The 18,183-nt window shown below is 36.1% G+C and overlaps 1 protein-coding gene and 1 pseudogene across 1 annotated transcript; both read left to right on the plus strand.

Annotated features, from left to right (window-relative positions):
* Positions 1 to 7,048: 7,048 nt before the first annotated feature.
* Positions 7,049 to 7,693, plus strand: LOC107022388 (receptor-like serine/threonine-protein kinase ALE2). The gene has a single exon (XM_015223016.1). It carries the CDS (start codon positions 7,049 to 7,051, stop codon positions 7,691 to 7,693), a length of 645 nt encoding a protein of 214 aa, XP_015078502.1.
* Positions 7,694 to 9,125: 1,432 nt separating this feature from the next.
* Positions 9,126 to 10,587, plus strand: LOC107022397 (annotated as a pseudogene).
* Positions 10,588 to 18,183: the final 7,596 nt, after the last annotated feature.

Consider the following 18,183-nt stretch of genomic DNA (forward strand, 5'->3'; position numbering starts at 1 on the left):
AATCAAAGGAACTTACAGAAGTAAAGCTTTATTCCAAGATATATTGCATAATTTTTACAGAGAGGGAGAGTATTCAAGAAAATTTTGTATTCGTAAAATTTCTGATGCTCTTAATGTGAAAATACAAAGTCTTATATATACTTGAAAAGATAAGGGAAATCTAAAAGATCTTCTTCTGATTGGCTGTTGATTTCCGTCCGTTGCTTTTGATAAAGCAAAGTATATTGTTTTCTTTCTAAAAGCACCTTCATCTTTATCTTTTGATAAAGTTATGTCTGCCACTTTGTCGGCCATAATTGTTGATAATGCTTTGATTGACCATCCTTTGCTGGTCCTGAAAGAGTCCATTTAATAATTTAATCAAAAATAAATTCCGTCTCTTTGAGACTCTTCCTTTTCTTTCTAGATAATTCCAGCTCCATGAGCCTCTATCTGAAAAACTAGTTATTCTGGATTTTAATACCCTCAACTAGTGATTAATCATAAAAAGGATCTAAATAAGACTGTGCCAAAACTTTAGGTTTTAACATGTCTCCATTATCTCCACTTTGAGAGGACGAAGCTTCTTCAAGGAGCTTCATTATAGGTTGTTCAATATCTTCAGACTGTAAGTCTGACAAGGCCTTTTGTAGTTTTATCTTTAGTTCATTCTTAGATAAAGACTTCTGGGGAGATCCTCTAGAGAACGATTGGTTAACGATTGCAGCTTCTTTTTGAGCTGGATAGACTATCCTTTAATCAAGACTTCTCTTGACAGATACTTGATCCTGTAAAATTCTGCAACACAGAAAGTCCAACTGATAATATAAGAAATTCTTTTTTGAATAAAATATTTACACAATTATATGTTCTCTGAGAGAGAAGATATGTCTTGATCTAGCTGAAACTGACTGAATTTGTCAGCAAAGTTTTTTGGCAAAACTTGTATATTTCCGCCAAAACAGTTCCACCATTCGTAAAACCATCTCGGGATGACTCTCTTGGTCACTTCTGGACTAAATTTGACAAACCACGTGTGAGTAGTTGGCCTAAGGTAGAGGAAGTTGAACCAGGCTGATCTGTAGTCATGCCAATTGAATGTCTGAGGTCTGTGTTCTCTCGATAGATTAATAGGGATGTGCAAGTGATCTACCTGCCACTCAAAAGGAGATAAAATTTTCTTGATAGTCATTTTAGAGTAAGCGATACTATTAGGATCAGAGTTATCACTTAGTTTGTGTTCAACTTCAATTGAACCGGTATCCACAAGAATAAACTCAAAGTATTTTCTTGTTTTTAGTGGACTATCTGTATCCACATAATTCTATTAGAAAATAGATGTTTGACAAGATGCTTTACCTCAAAATTCTCATATTCTTTGTCAAGGGCTAATATTGTAGAGACCTGCAAAGAGATGATTTCAAAGGTTTCTCTTACCTTTGGAGTTTTATCTGTAGTTGAAGCAGTAGTCGATGCAACCGCCTCTTTGAAGCTCTCTGGAACTTTCATGGTGTAAGAGTCTTTGGTTTGGAAGAGGAGTATCTGGGTACTCCTGATGGTTAGTGCGAACAGGGTTCGACAATCAGTTTAAAAGGTTTATTAGAGCTCGGAGGCAAAGGAGGAAAAGGAGTTATTGAAAAGGCTGGGTTTATAGGTGGTAAGTTTGCCAAAGCTGAGTATTTTTTTTGTTCACTCGATGATGGCCTGATTGCAAATGGTTTTACTGAAGGTTTTCCTTCAGGACTTTTCCCTTATTCTTAAAGGGGCTCCCTGTTATGGCTCTTGAAGAGGGCCTCATGATGATTTTCCCTGCAAGATTTCTCGCGTTAGAAAATCTGGTAAAGAATTTTTTTCACCTTTAATAAATTCGATTTGGAAATCAAAACAGGCTAATAAGGCCTGCCATCTGACAAAAATCTGTTTAGAAACAATATTCTTAACATCCTTTTGGAGGATTTCTTTAGCAGATCTACAATCTACTCAAAGCAAGAATTCTTTATTGATCAAGACATCTTGAAACTTAGTTATACAAAGAACAATAGCAAGGATTTCCTTTTTGATCGTGCTGTAATTTCTTTGAGCAGAATTCCAGATTCCAGAAGTATAACAGACTAATTGCTCTAAAGAATTGGGGTCTTTTCTTTGTTTAAGAATACCACCGTATCCACTATCAGAAGCATCAGTCTCAACATCATGAAATAGTCAGGGTTAGAAATACCAAGGCATGGAAGATCTTTAACCATATTCTTTAGAAGAATAACTGCATTGGTTTGTTCATCACTCCAGGGTGAAGGATTCTTCTTTAACCTATCAAAGAGAGGTTTGCAAATGTGCCTATCTTTGGGAATAAAATCAGCTACATAGTTGAGACTCCCTAAAAATCTTTGCAACTGATTTTTATCTAAAATGACATTGAGAAATATATCAGAAACTTAATTGATCTGCAAATAGATTTATAGGTACCTTGATAAAGATCATGTCCTAAAAATCTGATTTTTGTTTGAAATAATTTAATCTTGTTAGCACTAATGACTAAACCATTGTGTTTAACAATTTTAAAGAAAACATTTAAATGTTTGAAATGAGAATCAATGTCCTCGGAAAAGATTAATACATCATCAATATAAACAATAGAAATATGACTAATATGGTTGAATATAGAATTCATAATATTTTGAAATTCCGATGGGGCATTTTTGAGCCCAAAAGGCATGACATTCCAATCATATTGTCCAAACGGGACATTGAAAGCTGTTTTATATTTATCTTGTTCAGCAATTTGAATTTGCCAAAATCCTGATTTTAAATCAAATTTACTATAAACATTAGCTTTAAAAGTTGGTTTTAAAAGATCCCTTTTGTTAGGGATCGGATAATGAATCCACTTTAAAACCGAGTTTAAGGGTTTGTAATTAATAACAAGTCTAGGGAACCTCGTTCCTATTCAGCTGCATTGTTAACATAAAATGTTGAACAACTCCAATGTGATTTTGAGGGACGAATAATTTTATTATTCAAAAGAGTATGAATTTCCTTTTTACAGGTTTCCATTAAATCGTGGTTCATCTGAATAGGACTAGCTTTTGTAGAGATGGCCTTTTCATTAAATCATCAATATATGGTAAATCAATAATATGAGATTTTCAATCCCAAAATGCGTTTGGAAATTCTGAGCAAATTTCACTTACAAAATTCTTTTGAAGATTGGTAATTTTAGAAACCATTCTCGGGGTTTTTAAAATTTGCTCAATTTTCTTAATTTTAATATCCTCTTTTAAAAAACAAATCTGCTTGATTTTAAATGCAGTTTGTGTATGCATTACTTTCTTCAAGAGAAAGTGTCTTGATAAAAGGAAAGGAAATTTCTTTTCCTAAAATTTTTGTTTTGATTGATTCAAAATCTGAAATATAAGGTTTGATTTGGGTAATAGAAGGTATACCCAAAACAATTTCCTCATTAATGTTTTTAGTTATAAAAAAATCATTAGCAAGGCAAATACCGTCATTGCATATATGAGCATTTGATAGTTTATAATTTATACATATACGCTCACCTGTTGCGATGTATAACTTGGTAGTTCCCTTTTGGAGGTACTTGGTTGGGATTAGACCTTCAACAATGCAATTACGATCTGCACCACTATCTAACAAAGCAATTTTATTATGTACAAAATTAGAATTAACTACTAACTTAATCATAATGTGAGAACTCTGTGGTCTCACCTTAGTGATCATACTAATACCTGCATCTTCAATACCTTTAGGTGATGAAGGGGCTGATTGATTGGAAGAGTTGTTTTCTTCAGCTTCGTTATCAGAATTAGCAATCTCTTTTCCTTTAAGAGATACTTCAGCGTCCTTAAGAAATTGTTTTGCTAAAGCATCAATTTCAATTTTGTTAAGTCTTGAATTAACTCCTCTAACTTCTTCTTTGAGGGAGTTAACTTCTGCTCGAAGATCATTGATAGAAGGTTCTTTCTTCTTATCCGTATATTTTTGCATGATTTGTTTCATGCTGAAAGGAATTACATTTCTTGTAACTTCCTTTTCTTTCTGTTTAGTGACAAGCTTTTTAAGTTGTAGAAGATAGCTTCTTCGGGCATCATCATCTTTGATATGTTCAATAGTTGCAAATAAGATTGCTGCAGAGTCTTCAGAGAGGACTCTGACAGATTGGCTATCACAATGACAAAATGCTCCTTAATAATTACATTCATGTCCACTATCTTGAGCTACATTGAGGAACTCCGCGTCTTCAGTTTCTTCTTCTTCTGAAGAGGAAGACGAATCTCATTCTTCTTCGTTTAATATAGATAGAAACTTTTCTTTGGTTTCTTCATCTACTTCAAGGAGATTGATTTTCTTCTTTATTCTCTCATGTTTCTAGGACAATCAAGAGACATGTGTCCGGACATTCCACAAGTCCAACATTTGTCTTCGTTAGAATTTTTCTTATTTCTGTTTCCTTTAGAATATCTTTTTTCTTTTGAGGATCTTCTCTTAGGTGTCCATTTTTCAGATCGTTCTTTCTTTGAAACCTTTTTGCAGAAGGGGGTTTTAGACTTGGGAAACCAAAGTCTTGACAGAAACTACCAAGTTCATTACTTTAAAATTTTTGATCTTTCTTAAGTTGTTCCTTTATCTTTAAATCAGTACATAGCTCCATTGCTATGAAATGAATTAAACTGGTAAGATCTCCATAAGTCATTTCTGAATATGGAATTTTACCTTCACATCGATCTTTTATTTTTGATCGAACCTTTTCTGTAAAATGGGCAGGTAATCCACTAAGGAATCTCTCTTTTCAATAATCATTGTTGTAGTCATCTCTTAGCATGAACTTTGTAATAAACATATCTTTATACCATCTGAAATCTGTTAACTTCTTGCAGTAAAGATTGTTTAATATTTCCAAACTTCTATCTTGAAATAATCGTGGTTCTCCCGCGAAATGTTTAACAATGCTGTAAAGTAGAGTTGTTGTTGCATCCTCAACTACCTCTAAAGAAGTAGTAGTTTGACCTCCTTCAGTCTTAACAACATTCTTGCTTGCAACAGCATCAAGGATCTCATTTTTATTTTGTTTTGTGAGATAATTGTCCCACCAATTTCTTAGAGTATCTGTAAATCCTGCAACTATCCTATTAGTTGCTTGCTTATCGGTGGCACTCTTCCATTAATAGACTGTGATATTCATGCCCATATCTTGGAGTTTATTATAGATTTGACTATCTTCCATACCATTTATATTCCATTCTGTTATACCTGTACCATCTGCAACTCTCCGAAGATGCATATTGTTCTCTTCGAACTGGATATAAGGAAAAGAAGGTCTGGGATAAATGTTTTTGGAGTGAGGAAGTCTATCTTTAATAGCTCCGACCTTATCACATTGAGAGATCTTAATCCTTTTAAGTTTCTCACTAATTCTTTCTAGGGAAATCTTCTGGGGAAAATTTATGGATTTCGAAGATAGGATTAGTCTCTAAGTTGAAACCTGATTTGGAAGAACTGGGTTTGTTACAAATCTTGCTGGTACCACTGTAATTATACTTTGAGTCCTCAATTTGTTTGGAAACAACATGAAGAACCTGGTTAGTATAATTATTTTGTTCAACGACTTTGTTTATTTCTTCAATAGTCACAAAGTTGTTTTCTTTATGTTCTGAGGGTTTTTTGAAGCTGCTTTCAAAACGTCTTTTCTATAAGGGATGTTTATAACTTCAAGAGGAGGAGTAACACTTTCGACAACCTTGTGTTTGGTATGCCATATGTTAACTAAAACCTGAAGCGATGAATTGGATTCACCGATTTGGCCTGTGGATTCGAACCATTTGAAGAATTCAATTTCTGTTTTGAATCTCTTCATATCCTTAAACCATTTGTCTTTGAACAAGACTCTCTGATCCCTTGTGTATGTATCAACATACAAAGCTTTCTTTAAAGCATGCTTAGGGCTCATCCACCACTCATTAATCTTTTTTGTGTCAGGAGTAAATTTGTCGACTGACTTAATAACTCCTATAGAATCCTTTTTCTTATGAGAAGGAGCTTTAATTTCACTAGGAATAGACTTCCATCAAAATAAGAATCATAATAAACCTTGGGGATGGTTTGGGTGAAATCTACCCTGCAGAATTTACCTTGTTGTTCTGAAACGTCAATGGTTTCATACAAATCATCTCCTCTCTCTCGGATCCTTGAAGTAGAAGGTCTAGCCATAGAAATTCTTCTATTAGAAGAGTCATGGCCGAAAGAATTGGATCTAAGAAACTTAAGGTTAACAGATCCATCAGTAAATTGAAGAATACTTTCTAGGGAGGACCTAGAAGGCTGAACAGGAAGGGGTTCGGTGATAGATTCAAATTTCCAACTTTCATCGGAAAGAATATCATTCCACTTCAACATTCTGAGCACAAAAGTAGTGCTATGCTCATGGTTTGATTCCATAAGCATAGTAACACCTTTGGGACTAGAGTTAATTGCCTTTGGGGCAATAGTGGTTTTCATTAGCTTGTAATATACCCGATATATTACTTAGCTTATCCTTGGCGTTCTTTCATGCCTAAAGACAACTGCTTGTTCTCATGAATAGCAACAATATTGTTAACTATGTTAATAGATCTATATCAAAGGAAGATATGCGTTTGCAAAATTGGTCCATTCCTAAAGAACAGATTAATAAGATTTATCAAATAGGTAATTTTAATTTGTTTAAAAGTTTTACTATAAAAACTTGCAAATCTACCTCTGTAATTAATAACTCTTTAGAGACTATTAAATTGTTGATTGCTGCTAACATAGACAGGCATAGAAAAGAATTTAAATTTCTTCATATTGGTCTTGTTCAGGTAGCTGTTAAACCCCTTTTCCGTAAAGGCTTAAATATTCCTATTTGTTTAATGTTAAGAGATGCTAGACTTGTCAATGTTGATGATTCGTTGTTAGGAATCTTAGAAGTAATCTTGCATAGGGGCCGGTTTACTTCAATTGTTATCCTAATTTCTCTGTAGAGATAGAAGACCCTAATATTATTGATACCTTGTCACTTAATCTCAAAACCAAGAATATGAATAGCAAATTAGGAACCAGAGATTTAGCTATAATATATCGGGTATATTACAAGCTAATGAAAACCACTATTGCCCCAAAGGCAATTAACTCTAGTCCCAAAGGCGTTACTATGCTTGTGGAATCTAACCAAGAGCATAGCACTACTTTTGTGCCCAGAATGTTAAAGTGGAATGATGTTCTTTCCGATGAAAGTTTGAAATTTGAATCTATCACCGAACCCCTTCCTGGTCAGCCTTCTACGTCTTCCCTAGAAAGTATTCTTCAATTTACTGATGGATCTGTTAACCTTAAGTTTCTTAGATCCAATTCTTTCGGCCATGATTCTTCTAGTAGAAGAATTCTATGGCTAGACCTTCTACTTCAAGGACCCGAGAGGCAGGAGAATCTTGTCACTTGGGCGAGACCAATACTTAGAGACAAGGATCGTTTGGAAGAAGTTGCTCATCCAAGACTTGAGGGGAAGTACCCAAAGGAGGATTTTGTGGGGGTTCGCACAATTGCAGCGGCTTGTGTTGCTCCGGAAGCTAGCCAAAGGCCTACAATGGGAGAAGTGGTTCAATCGCTCAAAATGGTTCAGCGAGTAACAGAGTACCAGGATACTACTACTATAAATTCAGGTGCTCGACCTAACTTAAGATAGTCATCTACAACCTTTGAATCAGATGGTACCTCGTCTATGTTCTCTTTTGGTCCTTACTCTAGTTGATTGTCTTCGAGGGAGGAGAAGATTTATATGAAACCATTAAGGTTTCAGAAAAACAGGGTAAATTCCGCGGGGTAGATTTCACCCAGACAATACCCAAGGTTTATTATGATTCTTATTTTGCTGGAAGTCCTACTCCTAGTGAAATGAAAGCTTCTTTCTTATAAGAAAAAGGATTGTATAAGAGTTATTAAGTCAGTTGACAATTTACTCCTGACACAAAAAAGATTAATAAGTGGTGGATATGCCCTAACCATGCTTTAAATAATTCTTGGTATGTTGATGCATGCACAAGGGATCAGAGATTCTTGTTCAAAGACAAATGGTTTAAGCATATGAAGAGATTCAAAATAGAAATTGAATTCTTCAAATGGTTTGAATCTACTGGCCAAATCGGTGAATCCAATTCATCGCTTCAGGTTTTAGTTAACAGATGGCATACCAAAGACAAGGTTGTCAAATGTGTTTCCCCTCTTCTTAAAGGTATAAACATCCCTTATAGAAAAGATGTTTTGAAAGATGCACCTTTCAAAAAACCCTCAGAACATAAAGAAAACAACTTTGTGACTATTGAAGAAATAAACAAAGTCTTTGAACAAAATAATTATACTAACCAGGTTCTTCATGTTGTTTCCAAACAAATTGAGGACTAAAAGTATAATTACAGTGGTACCAGCCAGATTGGTAACAAACCCAGTTCTTCCAAATAAGATTTCAACTTAGAGACTAATCCTATTTTAAAAATCCATAAATTTTCCCTAGAAGATTTCCCTAAACCAGCTAATGACTTCAACAACTCTCCAGAAATGCTAGAAAGAATTAGTGAGCAACTTAAAAGGATTAAGATCTGTCATGGTGATAATGTCGGAGCTATTAAAGATAGACTTCCTCACTCCAAAAACGTTTATCCCACTTCAACTGAACCTCTGTCCTCAAATACCAACCCAATACATATATAGAAGCTCTCATCCAACTACTAGAGAACGGCCATACAAAAAAAATTGAACAGTTAGATCTCTACAGAGGATGAAAGAAACCAATAGATTCTCCAAAGCATTGGTAGATCCACAGTGCAGGGTCTGTCTCATATTTATTTTGTTCTGTGAGATAATTGTCCCACCAATTTTTTAGAGTACTTGTATATCCTGCAACTATCCTATTAGCTGCTTGCTTATCGGTGGCACTCTTCCATTTATAGGCTGTGATATTCATGCCCATCTCTTGGAGTTTATTATAGATTATACTATCAGCCATACCATCTATATTCTATTCTGTTATACTTGTACAATTTTCAACACTCTGAGGATGCATATTATGCTCATCGAACTGGATATCAGGAAAGAAGGTCTGGGATAAAAGTTTTTGGGGTTTTAGGTCCTCATTTGATAGCTGATGCAAGTTGTTTTTGCTTGTAGTGTTGTTTGTACTGGTACTTTTCGATCTAGCTGTTAGTTTGTTCAATTTCTTCAGATCCGAACGGTGTTTGTTTTCATTGGCGTCTAGTGATGTTGGACTTGTCAAAGCTACTGTTCTTCCCGTGTTGTGCTAGGTTATCAAAAAGGGGCCAGTCTTTGAAGCTGAAGAATTTAACCATTTTATTTTTTTTCTTGTGCATCACTAATGCTGAGTTGCCTGATGAGCCATTTGAGCAACAACCTGTTACTCCAGTCAATAAACATGTTGAAGCACCTAGCATACCTGATCTTCCCATGCCAGCGAATATACCTTGTTTTCATAGACAGCATAGGAAACATTCTCCTCTTGGTGCGCCATGGCATGGGCTAGCTCCATCTCAGCCTCATGATTACGGTCCTTTAGTAACTACTGCGCGCGCTCCTTCCAATTCCATCTTATCGAAGCCATCAATGAAGAAAAATGGATTGGTGCCTCCTAGTGCTGGCCTTGCACCCCCGCAATTCAGTCCTAGTACTCTACCCTCTGGTTTGGCTCAGCCACAATTTTCTCCTCACACTTCCACAGACTGTTGTGGACAAGATATGGTGCTCAAACGAAGAAGCCTGGACTGCGAGTGGGTTTACCCGTTAAAGATCGACCTTCTTCTCTTGAATGTCTCATCAAATCCTAATTGGAAACTTTTTCTAAATGAATTTCCTTCACAACTAGGTTTAAAGGTGTCTCAAGTTGAGCTGATTAACTTTTATATGGTGGATCTTTCAAAGATAAATATATACATGGATATCACACCATACAAGGGAGTTCGCTTATAATATGATGAAGTTTCAGCTGTAAACGCTTCATTATCAATGCATAAGATCCAACTAGACCCAACACTAGTGTGTTGATACCAAATGCTGAACATTACCTTGTTTAAGCCACCAGTTTCATTACAAGCTCCTCGTTCTGCTATGTCACCAGTTGAAGCAGCTCCGAATCTGCCTTCAGCTCCTGCAGTAACAGTATCTTCACACAAAGGGAGACATCCGAGTTTAATTCTTATTGTTGGGATTGTTGCTGGCATCTTAATAATCACTATCATATCAACACTCTTTATTTGTTTATGTGGATCTAATCATGAATAGAAGAAAGGCTCCCACAAAGAAGCTGAAAAACCAAAGCGTGTAGAGACTGTTCCTGCTCAAGGATCGTTTCCCCATCCAACTAGTACCCGGTTTCTTCCATATGAAGAACTGAAAGAAGCTACAAATAACTTTGCACCGGCTAGTATATTGGAGATGGCGGCTTTGGCTGAGTTTGCCCTTCAGTCATACAACATTCTTGCTCGCAGAATAGGGTTTCAAAGAAAGAACGATATGAAAAATAGACACCTAAGAAAAGATCCTCAAAAGAAAAAAGATATTCTAAAGGAATGAGAAGTAAGAAAACTTCTGACGAAGACAAATGTTGGACTTGTGGATAGTCCGGACACAAGTTAGGCAATGTTACATTCCTTGTCAAAATATGCTACCCAATAGGTGTCTACAAAGGAGGATAGGATTTGTATATTGGTCTAAAATATAACCCGAAGTTCCAGGTATTTTCTATTCACATGACCTCTATATGTAAAATTTGAATAAGGTGAATGACTTTGTAAATAAAGTGGAAGGAGTTCGACGTGATGGGCAGGCCTACACTTCAGATATGATGCCCAAGAGCACATATAACTTTCATGTTTACTACTACTCCAGAGGTTCAGGTAGGCCAACGATTATAGTTCTACAAATTTAGTCAGCCTGCCCGCTTCTACATGTGGCTATTCGGGAACTCCATAGTAGAATTACCTTTTGCATAGTCAGGGATCCACACCTACATTAGGCATCATGCAATATTTTGATCGCGATTGTTAGAATTATGTAAAACTAGGGCATCTGAGGAGAGATTTTGTCCATCTACGTATGTCTGATCGCATGGAATAATAGACCAGAATAGTTGTACCATCGGGTAGCGGTAGTAATTTAAGAGGATGTCCACAAGGTGAGAGTGAAGGAAATTAGCAGTGTCATGGAGGCAGGGGAAAATGTTATGGAGGTAGAAAAGTAGTGCTGTCAGGCAAGGAGATTGTCCGTCAAGTTTACAGGGTTCAATTTTATATGCCTTTTTTGGCAAGAACTAGGTTTGAGGTGTCTGATGTAGTGAACACAAGTATTATTCTTGTCTATGACTTTATGGATACTTTTTTGTTTGATCCTAGTTCTTCTTATTCATTTGTGTTTGTTAAGTTTTCCTTGGGATTTGATGCATTATGTGATCTGCTTGATGTCTTCATCCAAATTTCTAACCTAGTTTGAGAGTCTATCATAGTCAACAACGTGTATCGTGCTTGTCCTGTTTTATTATGGCTTTTCATACTTGGGGTGACTTTGTTATTTAGGATATGATTGACTTTGATAGAATCTTAGGCTTGAATTGGTTGACCTTAATTAAGTTGTGCGTAAATCTAATGCTAAATTTCTGGCTCAAGAGATCCTGGGTTGCAAAAGGTTAGAGTGGGAAGGGGTGTACAATCCTAAGCCAAGTAAGTTCATATCATTTGATAGGGCTAGGGAACTTGTGGGCATGAGTGTTTTGCATATTTATATCATTTGGCATGTTGATGGTGAGTCTTTCTCTGTGGAGTCTATTTTTGTAGTGTTAGAATTTAAAGAAGTGTTCTCTATGAATTTTCCTGGAATGCTTCCGAATAGGGATAAAGGTTTCTAAATTGACTTTCAACCTGACACTTGCCCCCATCTCAATTCCTTCTTATCATATTGCTTCACCAGAATGAAAAGATCTTAAAGCTCAAATCCATCAGCTTCTTGATAAAGGTTTCATCTGTCGTAGTTCTTCCCTATGGGGTACTCCTCTCTATCTTGTTAAGAATAAGGATTGTAGTGTGAGGATATGAATAGACTACCAGCAGTTGAATAGGGTCGCCTTTATTAAAAAGTATTTGTTGCATTGGATAGATGATGTCTTTGGCAACTTGTAGGGTGCATCCGTTTTCTTTAACATTGACCTATTGTTTTGTTACCATTAATTAAATCTTAGGTCTGAGGATATACCTGAAATGTCATTCATGACCCACTATAGACATTATGAGTTCTTAGTGATGTTGTTTCAGTTGACTAATGCCCCCACAACCTTCATGAGCTTGATGAATGGTGTGTTCAAACCATTCCTAGATCATTTTGTTAACAACTTGATTGCTGACATCTTTGTTTATTCAAAGAGCAAGAAAAAGAACACCGACCATCTTTTAACTCCTCTCTTGCTCGTACATTCAGTGTACTAATATCATTTGTCCGGAATGATTTAATGATTGAGATAGATGTAATCAGGATCAACATCCAGCACCTCCATTATCCAGTTAACCACTCAACATTAGCTAATGCACCTCTTTGATTTTTGTAGGATCCCTTTAGTTATCTTTTACTTTATTTATTTTAGCTATTTCAGTTATTAATAAGATCGGGGGTCGTTTGTTGACATCCCTCTTACTATCTAGAGGATTCAGACAGTTTTTTAGTCTGCTATTTTAGTTTTTTTATGTTGAGACTTGAGTTTCCTTTTAGGGTAGTTGAATGTTTCTTTTAAGATGTTCTACGTTTCTTGAATGAGATTATCTTTTGTGATTGTTTGAATTTGTTTAAGTTTTCTACTAAGTGATAAGACAAGCCAAGTGTTCGCTTGGGGCAATAATGGTTCTCGAGAATCAGTTCTGCCCACAGTGTAGACTCGGGGCATGACATGTTTGTTACCTTGCGATGATCAAAGTTTTTTGGTCGACTCTTAGATACTAGAACCTTAGCTTGGATGCTGCTTACCTTATCTAGATCATCTTTCAAAAAATAAACCTCCAAAGGTATGAGATCTCTAGTTTCAAACCACCCTATGAGTGATCTACATCGCTATCATAAAGTTCCTTGAAATGTACCATGTTAATGCTGGAGAGGTAACTGTTATTATAGGAGAATTCACACAAAGGTAGGAACTTATCTTTGTGACCTCATAAGTCAATCACACATGCCCTCAACATGACCTTTAATTTTTGAATAGTTCTCTCTAATTATTCGTATGTTTGTGGATGGAAGAAAGTTATAAAAGTGAGTTTAGTGCCCAACACCACAAGGAATTTTCCTTAAAACTTGTATGTGAACTACGTGCCATGGTTTCAGATGATAGAAAGGGGCAACTCATACAGTCTCACTATCTCTTTCACAGAAACCTTAGCCCACTGCAAAGCATTATACTCTACTCTAACAAGAATGAAGTGGTCTAAATTAGTCAACATTTAAACTACCACCCAAATAGAGTAGAAATTTCCCAAGGTCTTGGGATGACCAACCACTAAATCCGTAGCTATCCTGTTCCACATCTTTTCCGAAATTAGAATTTGATGAAGAAACCTTTAAGCCTTTGGTGATCATACTTAACTTGCTGGAAGTTTTGACACTTAGCCACAAACTCAACTATGTCTTTCTTCATTCCAAGCAACCCATAATGTCATTTCAAATCTCAGTACATGTCGATCACACCCAAATGAATAGAATACCGTGAACCATGGGATTATGCTAACATATTCTAAAAAACTTCATCCCCTCGGGGAACACATATTCTTCACTTAAAGCTGAGCACACCTCCCATTTCAAGAACCCAATTTCATGCCTTACCAAACAGTCTTGTTTTTGAGCTTATTCAAACTCTCGTCCTCTAATTTCGTGGACTTGATTTCCCCAATGAATGTGGCACCGTATTCCACACTTTGCTCTTGTTTTCTATGTCAGTTAAGGAAAGTGTTCCCGAAAGTAAAATGATGTAATGAAGTGAACACTAACTAGGGTGACTTAAGGAATTTGACTTTGTCTAGGTATGGGTATGGGACTCTACCTATACATCGCACTAGTTCTCATTGAGGGAATCCTAGAAGGTTGTTCTTATGTTGTATAAAGTAAATGAATATGCATATGTTGACATTACATGTTGAAGATCCTATATTATGTAAGTTTCACTTATGAACATGCTAATGATCTATATTAATAAATATGATGATGGCTACTCTTTATGCTAAATTATATGAAGATAGATATGCTTGTGATCCTTTGTTTGGTTTACTTTGTTGAGTAAGTTTATGGGGCTTTGCTTTATCATTGAACATGTAGACTTGCTGATGGGTTATGAGTAAGGGTATTATATGTAGTGTAACGTTAGGAATTGTATACAAGGTTTGTTGTTTTAACCTGATGCTGGAATCGTTTTGTTATGTACTCAAGAATGCTACAACACATGTTGACTTGATTATACTTGATGATGTTGGTCTTGTGATATATGATCTTGTCCTAATGAATATGTAATTATTGGTTATATGGATTCTTGAATATGCATTAAAGACTTTTAAATGACTTAGAGTTTTTTCTAAAGTAAATATCCTCTCTGATGAATTCATTCAAATGTTTTATATGCATGTTTCCATACTTAGTACAAGTGGTTACTAACCTATATTTCTGTGTATTATACAACTATGTAGGTTCTATCCGTTGAGATTTTAGAGGTCCATTAAAAAGACTTGGATTCTCATTCTACAGGCTCGGTAGGTCCTCACTTTCTGAAGAGGATTCCACCATCTTCCTATGTGATGTTGTTTAATCTTAAAAACAATTTTGTTCATTCTCTTTCATTTGAAGACTATTGTTGTATATAAGCGTATATGTGGCTTTTATTGTAATGAAGTATGGGCTAATCCCAATGTTTCACTAGACCTAGATGGTTTAATATGAGACTTAGCCTAGACATCTTATGAGATTATATTTTTGTATTATGTATGTGAAATAAAAGTATAAGTCTATGTGGTACTTCCTATGTGAGGAGTATATGTATGCTCCCTATGATTATATTATGTGTAAGCGAGAGGTCTAAGTAAACCTCACTTGTAGATGAAGATGAAAAGTTTTAAATATTCCATAATTTAACCTATGAAATTTTCTCAGAGGATGTCTAAACCATGTATATGTATATTCGTATTCTTTATTGTGAAACGCGCCACACTTATTGACGAGATGCTTATCAAATTCTCATCTTTTTGTAATCACATGTCGTGCCTCTAGTGTCTATTTTATGTTTTATTTTAACCTAAGCCTTTTATTGTGGTTATAGCTATGAATACTCGATGAAAAGCCACAAGAAGTGCCGAGGAAGAGGATTTCAAATGTGTGGTCCCATGAAAACCAAGCTCCTCGACAACACAATCAAGTCCTTCCACTTGAAAAAGTTTCTATGGGTGATCAAGTTCCGGTTGCTCCTCCACCGATGACTGATGGAGAGAAAAGGGTAACTTTTCTCAATTTGGCGTAAGCCATGACTTCAGAAGCTAATGCTGTCACTTCTTAAGTCCAAGCCATGCTGACTCAAGTGAATCGGGAAGTTGGACCCCGTGTGCCTCATCATGCTACCACTAAGGCATCTCATTTGAGAGACTTTACTATGATGAACTGCCCTATGTTCTTTTGGTCGAAAACGGATAAAGACCCTCAAGATTTTGTGGATGAGGTCTATATTTTCCTATTTGATATGGGGTGACGATGGGTGCAAAGTTTGAGTTGGTCGTCTATCTATTCAAAGATGTGGAAAAAACTAAGTACACTTAATGGAGGGATAATAGGGTGCTAAGAGGTGGTCCAGTGACTTGTAAGATCTTCAAGAGAGCCTTTCTTGATAGGTTCTTTCGTAAAGAGTTGACCCTTATTAATCTATCGAGAGAACACAGACCTCAAACATTCAATTGGCATGACTACAGATCAGCCTGGTTCAACTTCCTCTACCTTTGGACAACTACTCACACGTGGTTTGTCAAATATAGTCCAGAAGTGACCAAGAGAGTAATCCCGAGATGGTTTTACGAATGGCGGAACTGTTTTGGTGGAAATATATAAGTTTTGCCAAAAAAATTGCTGACAAATTCAGTCAGTTTCAGCTAGATCAAGACATATCTTCTCTCCTAAAGAACATAAAACTGTGTAGATATTTTATTCAAAAAAGAATTTCTTATATTATCAGTTGGACTTTCTATATTGCAGAATTTGATAGGATCAAGTATCTTTCAAGAGAAGTCTTGTTTAAAGGATGGTATCCAACTCCAATAATGAAGCTCCTCGAAGAAGCTTCATCCTCTCAAAGTGATGATAATGGAGACATGTTAAAACCTAAAGCTTTGGCACATCGTTATTTAGATCCGTTTTATGATTAATCACTAGTTGAGGGAATTAAAATCCAGAATAACTAGTCTGTCAGATAGAGGCTCATAGAGCTGGAATTATCTAGAAAGAAAAGGAAGAGTCTCAAGAGACGAAATTTCTTTTTGATTAAATTATTAAATGGACTCTTTCAGGACCCGCAAAGCATGGTCAATCAAATAGAGAGGATCGAAAGGCCAGGTCTTTTGAAAGTTGTTCATCATAGGAAAGGTTGAAAATTTAAGATATACCTAGATTTATGAAGAGGTTCTCCAATTAAGTCTTTTCCAAATTTCCCAAAGCTCATGATGATAGGATGTCTAACCCTAAGTCTTATAATGGAAGAGGTATAATTTCACAAAGCAAGAAGCCTACATGTGGGAAGTGTGGCAAGAAACACATGGGTGAATGCCTAGTTAGAACTCACAATTGCTTCGAATGTGGTAAAAGTGGTCACAAGGTTAAAGATTTCCCTAATGTGAAGGGGCAAGAGAAGGGGAGTGGGAAAGTGAGTGGTTCTTATGTTGATGCTCCAAGAAACAATCACTTTTATGATCTCCGTTCTAGGGGTGAACAAGAGAATTCTCCCGATGTGGTGAACGGCATGTTAAAAGTAATATCTTTAAATGTATATTCTTTACTTTAACTAGGTTCTACCTTATCATTTGTTACCCCTTTGGTACCTAGCAAGTTTGGTATTTTTCCCGATATCTTAAAAGAAACTTCTATGGTGACTACCCCGGTAGGTGAGTCTGTGGTTGCAAAAAGAGTATATAGAAATTGTCCTATAGTGTTGCCCAATAGAGTTCCCCGTGTTTAATTGGTAAAACATGATATGGTAGATTTCTATGTAATTTTGGGAATGGACAGGTTGTATGTTTGTTTTGCTTCCATTGATTGTATGACAAGAGTTGTCAAGTTTAACTTTCCTAATGAATCCGTCTTAGAGTGGAAGGGGAGAAATTCAATTCTTAGAGGTCATATCATTTCTTGTCTAAAGGCTTGTAGGATGATTTCTAAAAGGTGTTTAAACCATATTGTAAGAGTCAAAGATTTAGACTAAGAAGTTTCTCCTATTGAGTTAGTCCTCGTTTTGAGGGAATTTTTGGAGGTCTTTCCTAGTGATATTCCTAAAATCCCTCCCATATGGGATATTGATTTTACTACTGACTTGCTACCAGATAAAAATGCCATTTCAATTCCTTCTTATTGGATGGCTACGTGTAACGACCTGTTTAGTCGATTCGAGCAGCAAGATTATTTTGATAGAAACAGGCTGAGTCGACGGAACAGTCGACGGACCGTCATGGTCACGACGGACCGTCGGGGGGTCATCGTTTCAAAACACTTAAACTCTGAAAATATGGGTACTGGGATCAACTCTCTGAACTTCACGACGGAACTGCAATACGGACCGTCGTAGCCACGACGGACCGTCACAGACCTTTTACTGAAATTGAGTCTCTGAACTTTGTGACGGACGTGCAGGACGGACCATCGCAGGTACGACGGGCCGTCACGAGTGGCGTAACCTTGACTGAGTCGGATTTCTGCTGAGAGTTTTTAAGGGGCGTTTTGGACTATTCATGCTTATAATTATGAAATTTGTGGGGTAAGGGTAATAATTTAATTACTTGGGGGTTAAAGGAGATAACCTTGAAATAAATAGTGGGTTACTTTTATCATCTTTTATACTTAATTATTTGATAATGAGGGTAAAAAGAAAAAGAGTTGGAAGAAGGAAAAATAGAAAGAACAAAG

The sequence above is a fragment of the Solanum pennellii genome, chromosome 1 (assembly GCF_001406875.1).
Source record: "Solanum pennellii chromosome 1, SPENNV200".
Classification (NCBI taxonomy): Eukaryota; Viridiplantae; Streptophyta; class Magnoliopsida; order Solanales; family Solanaceae; genus Solanum; species Solanum pennellii.